This window comes from the organism of the source record quoted next, unplaced genomic scaffold, assembly GCF_019419815.1.
Source record: "Pyrus x bretschneideri cultivar Hongxiangsu unplaced genomic scaffold, Pyrus_bretschneideri_v1 Contig12, whole genome shotgun sequence".
NCBI classification, from domain to species: Eukaryota; Viridiplantae; Streptophyta; class Magnoliopsida; order Rosales; family Rosaceae; genus Pyrus; species Pyrus x bretschneideri.
The window spans coordinates 867,852-878,102 of NW_025999413.1; the positions used below are offsets into that span (position 1 = coordinate 867,852).

The 10,251-nt window shown below is 40.5% G+C and overlaps 3 protein-coding genes across 3 annotated transcripts; all 3 read right to left on the minus strand.

Annotated features, from left to right (window-relative positions):
• Positions 1 to 538: 538 nt before the first annotated feature.
• On the minus strand, positions 539 to 2,911 carry LOC103959752 (glyceraldehyde-3-phosphate dehydrogenase, cytosolic-like). The gene is made up of 9 exons (XM_048577530.1): positions 2,881 to 2,911; positions 2,680 to 2,780; positions 2,137 to 2,499; positions 1,748 to 1,808; positions 1,556 to 1,653; positions 1,321 to 1,463; positions 1,139 to 1,222; positions 967 to 1,056; positions 539 to 866 (listed from the first exon to the last, which is right to left on the minus strand). Exons 1-9 carry the CDS (start codon positions 2,906 to 2,908, stop codon positions 821 to 823), a joined length of 1,014 nt encoding a protein of 337 aa, XP_048433487.1. The 5' UTR covers positions 2,909 to 2,911; the 3' UTR covers positions 539 to 820.
• Positions 2,912 to 3,788: 877 nt separating this feature from the next.
• On the minus strand, positions 3,789 to 5,819 carry LOC103960995 (cytosolic Fe-S cluster assembly factor NBP35-like). The gene is made up of 3 exons (XM_048577777.1): positions 5,659 to 5,819; positions 5,454 to 5,555; positions 3,789 to 4,859 (listed from the first exon to the last, which is right to left on the minus strand). Exons 1-3 carry the CDS (start codon positions 5,693 to 5,695, stop codon positions 3,928 to 3,930), a joined length of 1,071 nt encoding a protein of 356 aa, XP_048433734.1. The 5' UTR covers positions 5,696 to 5,819; the 3' UTR covers positions 3,789 to 3,927.
• A 559-nt stretch (positions 5,820 to 6,378) lies between these two features.
• On the minus strand, positions 6,379 to 9,581 carry LOC103959673 (F-box protein SKIP14). Its single transcript, XM_018650481.2, is given in 4 exon segments — positions 6,379 to 7,687; positions 7,933 to 8,234; positions 8,237 to 8,408; positions 8,410 to 9,581. Coding segments are annotated over 4 exon segments (1,494 nt in total). The 5' UTR covers positions 8,875 to 9,581; the 3' UTR covers positions 6,379 to 7,132.
• Between the last annotated feature and the right edge of the window lie 670 nt (positions 9,582 to 10,251).

Here is a 10,251-nt window from a genome sequence, read left to right on the forward strand (position 1 = left end):
CGGCGCAGGCACAATATCGACAATCTCGATTGCATGTCTGCATTTTCTTAACATGTTGATTGCATTTTGACACCTATAACTTTGCAAGATTGATTGTCTCGATTGCATGTCTGCACTTTCGCGACAATATGTTGATCCCATTTTTGAAAACTATCCAGAGGATCCTCGCCGGATCCTCTTTGTGGGGATCCTCGCCGGATCCTCTTTGTGAGGATCCTAGGGATCCTCCAATCACATCCGTTCATCGTATATCGTGCAGTCAAAAGTCATTGTAAATTTTTATATTTAAAATTGAAAATAAACAGTACTTGACAAAAACTAACCGCATCGATGTATGATGAACGGATGTGATTGGAGGATTCCCAGAATCCTCACAAAGAGAATCCGGCGAGAATCCTCACTCGAAAACTATGACTTTCCAATATTGATTGTCTCGTCAGCATGACTGCATTTTTGCGACAATATGTGATCGCATTTTGACAACTACAACTTTGCAATATTGATCGTCTCGATTGCATTGCATGTTTGCATTTTTGCGACAATACGTTGATCACATTTTAACAACTATAACTTTGCAGTATTGGTTGTCTCGATTGCATGTCTCTAAACTGCATCTCAAGTTAAAATGTCGTGCCAATTTTGAGTAGTCGGGATGTCTAAACCCCGTACAATGACCATCCCCAAAACTAAAACTAAAGCTTCTAACACTCTTGGAACCAGTCCCCTACAAAACTTATCACCAGCAGAGATGATCGATTATTCCGAAAACAAGCTTAAGCTGCCCTGCCTCCTAATTAATCCCGAGAAATGGTCGAGTCGTCTATTTAACCGAGGCAATGTGACGGATCAAGTCAATAACTCGTGAGCTGCAACAAACCAGACCATGTTTAGATTGACTTTTTGGAGCGCAAATAACAGATTTCGTTTGGAATTTATAATGAAGTAAAGAAACTGTACGGAAATTACCTGTAGCCCCACTCGTTGTCATACCAAGACACAAGCTTCACAAAGTTGTCGTTCAAAGCAATACCAGCCTTGGCATCGAAAATGCTCGACCTGTTGCATAATTTCCAAATACATATGATCAACTAATAAAACACAGAGCAACAACTGCGAATAAATTGTCGAAAATTCTCACCGGTTGTCACCCACAAAGTCCGTCGACACCACATCTTCGTCCGTGTATCCAAGGATTCCCTTCAGGCTTCCCTCTGATTCTTTCCTACAAAACACAACGGAGTCAAGAAATATAGGACCATGCCAGTTATACAATCAATTCAAAGTCCCGTAGCGAAGTAGAAGAATGTCAACGATGTTTACTTGATGGCATTTTTGATCTCATCGTAAGTGGCCTTCTTCTCAAGTCTCACTGTGAGATCAACCACCGAAACATCCACCGTGGGAACGCGGAACGCCATTCCCGTCAACTTCCCGTTCAATGCAGGCAGCACTTTCCCCACGGCCTACAAAATCAAACACCGCGGCGAATGCAAAGCATGCTTTAAGCAGAAAAATCTGTCAAGTATCAAACAATGTATCATCGTCGAATCAATACCTTGGCAGCTCCAGTACTGCTGGGAATGATGTTGGTAGCAGCAGCTCTGCCGCCTCTCCAGTCTTTCATTGACGGTCCATCAACAGTCTTTTGGGTGGCTGCACAACGTTGAGAAAAACCGGTGAGCATTGAACGATCGATTACATATACGTATACACGCATACACACACGCGCACACACACACACACTCACCAGTAATAGAATGGACGGTAGTCATAAGACCCTCCACAATACCAAACTTGTCATGGATAACCTGTCAAGATGAGAAGCTTAGCAGTTCATCACCAAATTAATTAGTTTTTCATAATGGTTTGACTGAAGCAACATAGACTTAGGGCCGAATTGCTTTTGCTCATAATCGCTTGTGCTAGAAGTGCTTTCATTAGAAACACATTGAAAATCTTATTAAAAATCTAAAGTGCTTTGGCAGACACTTCTCAAACAAAGCCACCCTCGTATGATCCAAATATACTTCTAACTTTTTCTACATTACGTAATCAAAAGCATTTTTGGTTGTCATAGAATGCCTTTATTTCAAAATCATTCCCAAAAGTATCCCTAAGAAATTGAGGACTAGATACCTTTGCCAATGGGGCAAGACAGTTGGTAGTGCAGCTGGCGTTGGAGACAATGTCAAGATCTGGCTTGTACTCCTTCTCATTGACACCCACAACAAACATTGGGGCATCCTTACTTGGGGCAGAAATGATAACCTTCTTTGCACCACCCTTTAAGTGCAGAGAGGCTTTTTCCTTATCGGTGAAAACTCCAGTGGACTCGACCACAAATTCCGCACCTGCTTCCCCCCACGGGATCTGTTCGGGATCCCTAGAAGCGAAAACTTTGACGGGCTTGTCACCAAAGAGAAGGGTCTTATCATCCTTAACCTTAAGCTCGTGGTGCTTCCATTGCCCGTGAACAGTGTCGTACTTAAACATGTAGCTCTGCATGCATGCAACATTTAAACTGTTACGTACGAGTATTGCGATTTTCGGGCTTTATCCAGAATCATTTCGTTCATGTTTCGCTCCAATTTTACGTTACAAGCAAAACACATCCCGTAACTATAAAATGATCACCAAATAATGTACAAACATATATTAATTTGGTTACATTATACTTACCATGTATTCGACGTTGATGAAAGGATCGTTGACAGCGACGAGCTCAATGTCGTCTCTCTGGAGAGCAACCCTTGCCACCAAGCGGCCGATCCTTCCGAATCCTTCACCAGATGGACATCAAATCAACACCGTTGATGGTTAAAGGGTGATCATATCATAAACTAAATAGCAAGCAATACAAAAATAAACACAAGAAGATACCATTGATGCCAATCTTGATCTTGGACATGATGAGTAATTTGTTTTGGTTAAAACGTCAAGAGAATGAGAGTGAAAGGACTCGTAAGTGTGAACAAGGGAGTGTGAGAGTGTGAGTGCTATTTATAGGATTGAATTCTCCGATTTTGATTCGTATTTGTCGACGTCGGAAACCAGTGCTGACATGGATGTCAGAGGTGGCGGCGTCGCCGTTCTTTTCGAGAAAGATGAACGGAGTTGAATTGGTAAAAACGTAAAAAAAAAAAAAAAAAAAAAAAGAACTAGTAAATGTTGGCTTGTTTTCCTAAGCAGTTCAGTTACAGGAGTACTGACTGCAATGACCACTTGGCGAGGGAAGCAGTTACAAAGATGCTGTAGAAAGCACTCTCCCTTCCTGAAACAGATTAGAAACTCGCATCTCCGAGCGGGTTAGAGTCAGATGAGTGATGCTATACTTACCATATTTTTCATACCATATTTATAAAACTTCTCTAATATAGATAGAATCCATCAACACGTGTGTTCTGTATCTATTATAGAGGTGGTACAAGTACAGTAAGAGATGGGTTAGGACACTATCCAACTTTCACTCAAGGCGGCCTAAAAGATTCGGTTAAAGACCGTCCAAATTCAACTGGACCTCAATTGGATCATTTCTCAGTTAATTGTAATCGTATTTTTCTGCACAGTTCCAATCGTTGAAATACATTATAATGTAACTTAAGAAGAATGTCTTTTAACTTTCTTAAGAACATCGTTACGTAGAAAGACTGAATTCACTTTGGGTGTGTTGAGTTTGTAATTGTTCTAACCTGACAAAATCCAAACCCAAACCAAAATTCTAAAGAACAGGTAAATGTTTCGTTGACCTTCCAACCCATCCAACCTACCGAGTTGCCCACAAATTTAAATAAATGAAATTGTTCCACAATCCATATAACTTAAAAGACATTCACATGCCAAAGAAAATTACTCTACAAGATCATCAAATGTTGAGGTTTACATGAACAAAATCTTGATCTATGAAGATACTTGGTGTAGCCGATTCACCTATGCATCGTTGTCAACCAACATTGTAGATATTCCCTGATTTTTCATCATTTTATCAATGATTTTCTTCAGTGCAGGTGCACTCACCCCACATTTCTGATCAACAAAACAAGATCTACCTTCTTCGGCAGCCTTACAAAGCTGCGGGTCCAACGGTACCTTCCCCAGAAAAGCCACCCCCATTTCCCCACACATTCTTTCAGCTCCACCGCTACTACTATCAAACACATCGGTGAAAGCTACAATGTTTGAGAATTCAGGCAATCTCTCTTTCAGCTGCTCCCTAGCCCATTCCGTGACATCTATTTGCTCAGCGGTCTCTGTCATCCTCAAAAATTTGAAATCCATAACTGGCTGGGACAAACCACTCATGTTTTCAACAACCCCAAGGACCTGAACTCCGACTTTCTTGCAGAAGCTTACTTCTTTCCGAACATCAATCATGGAAACCTGTTGTGGAGTGGTGACTATGACTGCACCATCTATTGAGCCAGCATCAAGGTATTGGACAATTGAAATATGTTCATCCGAGGTTCCAGGAGGAGCATCCACTATCAGGAAATCAAGCTCACCCCAATAAACATCCTTCAAGAATTGCTTAATGAGTGCATTTTTGCGCGGCCCCCTCCATATAACAGCGTCATCAGGATCCGGAAGCATAAAGCCAATTGACATGACCCCAAGGTTTTGCTCAACATAGACAGGAGACCAGCCAAGGTTGCTCTGGTGGATTTCTTGGCCCTCTAGGCCAAGCATCTTTGGGATGCTCGGGCCACAAATATCGATGTCAAGAAGTCCCACCTGGAAGTCCATAGCTGCTAGTGCAAATGCAAGTTGGGCAGAGAATGTGCTCTTGCCAACTCCACCTTTTCCTGATAAAACCAGTATCTTATGCTTTACAGTGGCCATCCTTTCTGCAATTGCAACGACGTCTGTACCAAAATAATATACAAACCATCAAGACAAAAACACATCGTTCTTGAAGTCATAGATAAGATATAGTATTGTAAAGAGGAAAACGAACTCGCGCAGTCACACAAAGGATGAAAATCAAAGGCGGGTTAGTGATACTGTATACACTCACATCAATTGGATGCCTTGCAACGATTACCTAATAAAATTCTGAAATAAAGGTTGCAACCAAACCAAACTAGAGACAAATGAATCGTAAGGGTCCATACTTTGATCAAACATTCGGTTAACATACACCAATTGCTCGAATACTTGCGCAACAAAATCACAATACCTAAGGAAAGCAAGGTTCCGAAAGAAAACTTATAGTCTCTGTTCTTCAAAATTCATGAAATTAACCATGATCATGATTAAAAAATTTCATGAAATTAACATAAAAGCATCCACTTTGGCTTGTTCTTCAAAATTTTAATCACAGTTAGACAAATCACAGCAACAGGAGGAATAATTTACAGGTAATCACAGGTTAAAATTAACTAAAAAATAACAGTTGAAAGCTGCAGATAAAGGAACAAAAAGCACAGAGCTTTAGGAGCCAGAGAGAGAAAGGAAACCTGGGTCGGGGCCCTTGGGAGCAGTAGCACAAATCTGCTGGTTCGGGCATCCTTCGCAGGCGTCGGATTTTCCAGCCGAATCGGATTGCGGACCCGGGCAATCTAAAACCGGTAGTATTAGCATCCCACAAAAATTAAACCATAAGAATTCCGATGAAGACGAAATTAATGAAAAGCTCAAGAGAATTAGGAAGAAAGGGCTTACGTTCGTTGGCGTCTTCGGGAATTTCACCGTTCTCCATGACTGACGATTTTCCGACCGACTTGGCTTCTTCTTTTTCACTCTAGTGTAGAGAGTCGGAGAGATATGAAAGAGTTTGAACCCGGTTTAGGTCAAACAAAATATCAATTTGAATTGCTCGACACGGAGTCGGTCTACGAAAATCCAACCCTACCGACCCAGTTGTTGAAGCAATTTTTTAGTACTGCTGTAATGTTATTTTTAAGTAAAAAATATTAAGTTATATTCTTGTTAAAGACGAATTTGAACTAGATTTCATTATAAAATTTTGCTCATCCCGTCCTCTTTAATATAAATAATATTGTTGCAAAAAATTGTGAAGCTTAGCCAAATTTTATCACAAATATTCTCTGCGTTTTTCGGAACTCATCACTAGCGTGTCAGAAAAAGAAATGTCGCAAAAGATGACCAAGGAAATGGCTACCAGAAAGCAGCACTCAGAAAAACGACCTGGCTTATCTGCCCTTCGAGTTCCCATGCATTCTTATTTCTTTTTATTTGTACAGTTACGATTAAGTTATATCATCATGTTATATTACTATTACTTTTTGTCTTACAGTCTCTATAAAAAAATAAATATAAAATACTAACATAGTTTATCCTTAACCGCACAAAATAAGAAAGAATAGGAATGTATGAAAACTGGAGGGCAGAGAAGCCGGATCCCTCGAAAAAAGATGGAACTTTTATGGACACAAGTGTTATTTATTGATCATTGTTTTAAGACAAAACACTACATCTGTGGTATCTTCCCAAAGAGGAAAAGAAAAACAGTAAATATGTAGGCTTTCAACTGAATTAATACCACACATTCCACCATCACACAAACATCCTTCGAAATTCAACACTTCGGTCATCCAACTGGAGCATCCTACCGGCTGCGGTTGTGGCACGGGTAGTATTTTGTAGCTCCGTCCATCTCTGCCATGACTTTCTGCTTGTCACTATACGGCTGCTGCTCTTCACCTGCACCCATAAAATTTCTCAACTCTGAAGATGAAATCTGCTTCGACTAACAATCGACAGCTACTAACACCCACTGCTTCAACTTTCAGACATCTTTTCTTCATTGCCCTTCGGTAAGTCTCCGGGATGGAACCAAACACGGAATGAGCTATAACATCTTCAGAATAAACTTCTGGATCTCTTATATGTTCCTTCTTGTTTCTTTTCTTATTTCTTCTTTTCCAATCAACCTTTCTTGTGTAGCCCCCTCTCCTCCTCACAGTTTTCACTCTTTTTTCTATTTTTTTTATTTTCAATTTCGTTTCCCGGGAGATTATCTCTAGCTTTACAAGCTGCAGCCTCCTCATGATAATACAAATCCTTACTGCAGAAACAAAGCATGCACTAACCAGCTTCTGCCCACTTTTGAAACTCCAAACCTTGTAGATTCGAATCCACAACCAACAGCAAACGAATACTTGATGTCTTTCTCTTAGCCAACAAGGCAAAATTGGTACCTGTTCTCCTGACAGAATATGGCGCACTTGGGAGCGCCCTTTTCTCCATGCTTCTCTTGACAGTTGAGTAGGCTCTCCAAACAATGCATGCAAAGCAAGTCTAGACAAAATGTCTCCTCATAATCGCAGTCTTTAAGGCAGCAACCGCAACTAATACAGCGAGCTATGCAGAGCGTGCAAGCCCTGCACTTCTGATCAGCAGGTTGTTTCCCTTGGCAACTCTTTGCAGGGCAATCATAAACTAAACTAAGTCTCTGGCACCTGGGGCATGCTTCGATGTCGATGGGACAATCATCATCACAAGAGCCATACGACAATCCACCATTAAAAAATCGAGGTTTCGGGACTCTAGGCTGGACATGGTTATCTGTGGCAAGCAAGAATTTCAACTCTTCGAACTGCTTGTCTGTTATACCAGAGAGACCACCAATTCTTAACTGCTTTATTCCGGGGTTGCCTGCAGACTTCAAGGTCCTTATGTTTAACAAGATGCACTCAACACTGATTTTAAGACATCCGGGAACACTTAACTGCACAGTGAAAAAAGTGTACATATGTAAGTTTGATGCGCAAGAAATGTTTTCACAGAAATTAAATAGGAGAAAGTAGCCCCAAGGATCATATGTAATTTCAGGAACATTTTATCCCAAGGGAAAGCAACATAAAAGCATTTTTTTATAAATGTCACTGAAAAATAGAGAGGTATCCTGTTATACAAAATCGTAATCAGAAACACAAGCAGGAATGTCGAAAATACAGAAGTTCAAAAACTCACCCTTGTCAACCTCGGGTTGCTGTTAAACACACCCTGCAGCCCACCATCAGTGATCCTTACACAATGCACTAGACCCAAGGTTTGAAGTGTGCCTTGAGCCCTGGTTGTTAGCTTTACAAGAACATCATCGGTGATGCGCTCATTCAACGGCCAATCAATGACAATACTCCTCCATGGAAGAGGGTCACTTCTAACTGCATTACGAAAAGACTTGCAAACCCTTTCAACCGATAGAAGGTCCTTAACACCAAGAAAACGCAATGCATAAAACATAGCATCATGCGGAGCACTCGCCTCACTCTCGGACACATGTTGCCACAACCTTGTATTTCCTTAGTTCCAACCTGCAGTTGCTTAGCTCCATCAAAAACATCTAAGTCCCCCACATAGCTAAAACTCAGAAACTCCTCCACGCTGTCATCTAATGCAAAACCTCCATCATTGATCCCGAACCCATCAAAGCTGTCATATGGGATTGGATACTCCATCAAATTTCAGGTCACAAACTTCCGGCTGATACCACACAGCGCTATTCCAAACCCAATTCAGACCGGCAAACAATCCGCCATCAACCATCTTTGTCTTTCCTTCATCCCACCCAGAGCTACAAGATTCATAATTTGGTTCGAAACCTTGAAACCAACCAGTGATCGCCGTAAACGTAGACCTAATCTCCATTCCAAAAGGATCGACAGGCAATCGATCCACAATATCATCAGCAGAACGGTCACAATAACCACCCAATTTGCTCTTACAATGGGTATTCTTCAAATCCAAATTGGAACTCCAAGAACTTGACGGTTCATCATAAATACCATCCAAATCCTTTTCCTTGAATTGATCCATCACACACCCATTAGGGTACTTAACAGAAGAACACGAACTATGCTCCAAGGACGGATACGCAGGCAAGATTGAGTCACGAGAGAGATTCAAAGCCATCCCTTTTAGCCAAGATATAAAGGATAAACAGAAATTTATACCAAGAAGCCTGGTTTTTCTTGAACACAAGGCAAAAGTTCCATACCCAAGAGGCAAAAAAAACTAGAATGGAAACAAAAAGCACCTGGATTTCTGAATTATATGAAAAACCCAACTTTCTCACAGGCCGATTCCAGAAGAAAAAGCAAAAAGTTCACAAATTTTATCCGACTTACGAGTACCAATCAAGCTGAATTCAGAGAAACCCTAGTGGGAATGGGAGTTAGGAGTTCAGAGAAACAAAATCCTAATGTGGGTAGATTGAAACGGATACAGAGATTAAAAGGAGAAAGATTGAAATTTACCGAATCAGATACGGAAGAGGAAAAGCAGTCTGACCCAACGATGCAAGCAACCGACCGACCAATCAACCAACGCAATGCAGAAGGAGGTAGAGAGAGAAAGGAGGAAAACCAAAGTGGAGGAGGAGAAGGAGAGGGAGGGAGGGAGGTAACAGAATTTGGAAGGTGAGAGAGGAGATATAACAATAGAGCGTGCGTGCCAAAATTAGGGCGCGCAGAGAGTGTGAGAGCAGGGAAGGTTGGGAAAAAGACGCGTGGATAGAGGGAGAGGAGAGGGAGAGGGAGAGGAGAGAGAGAGAGGAGTTGCCGGTGACAAGTCTTCCACCTGGAATCGTTTAAACTTTCACCAACGCCAACAACGACCTTCCCTCCCCCGCCACCCTTTTTTACGTCGACAAGGTTCCAGATTCCTCGTTACCCTTTCAAGGGTTTAATTAAATTCCATGAGATTTTTTTCGGTACAGTTTAGATGTGCTTTTAAAACAGTTAAAATGATTGTATTTATATAAAATAAAATAAAAAATATTTATAATGTTTTTTGTCAATAATTTATGACGTTTGACTTTTTTTAAAAAGCATTTTAAATGTTGGAAAAATTTGAAATAGGTCTAATTTTATAGACTACCTTTTGAAATAGGTTCAATTTTTAGTGACTTTGACTTTTGAAATAGGTCCAATTTTTAGTTACTTTGGACTCATTTCAAAAAACCCCTTAAATGTTTCACGACGTGCTTCTAATAAAAGCATTTTTTAAGTGAAAGTAATTTTTGAAGAAGCACTCTCAAATGTTGTACGACGTACTTCTAATAAAAGTGTTCTTTAGGGCACTACTACTACGACAAGGAATTTTCTCTTCTCTTCTCTTCCACACGAAGAAATCAATAATGATTCACGAAGAGATATACATTGGGAAAAAGGATTCTCGTCGGATCCTTTTTTTCGTAATTATGACCGTTTATCATATATCGTGCGATCAGAAATTATTTCAAAATTTAAAATTAAATATAAATAATTCCTATCTAAAACTTACATATAT

Bases quoted from the DNA above. Each gene is read 5' to 3' on its own strand.
- LOC103959752 (XM_048577530.1), bottom strand. From the start codon at position 2,908: ATGTCCAAGATCAAGATTGGCATCAATG. The intron at 2,500-2,679 runs GTAAGTATAATG...GCATGCATGCAG, and splicing joins TCATCAACGTCGAATACATG to AGCTACATGTTTAAGTACGA. The intron at 1,654-1,747 runs GTGAGTGTGTGT...AACGTTGTGCAG, and splicing joins TACCGTCCATTCTATTACTG to CCACCCAAAAGACTGTTGAT.
- LOC103960995 (XM_048577777.1), bottom strand. From the start codon at position 5,695: ATGGAGAACGGTGAAATTCCCGAAGACGCCAACGAAC. The intron at 5,556-5,658 runs GTAAGCCCTTTC...TACCGGTTTTAG, and splicing joins TCCCGAAGACGCCAACGAAC to ATTGCCCGGGTCCGCAATCC. The intron at 4,860-5,453 runs GTTTCCTTTCTC...ATTTTGGTACAG, and splicing joins TCCCAAGGGCCCCGACCCAG to ACGTCGTTGCAATTGCAGAA.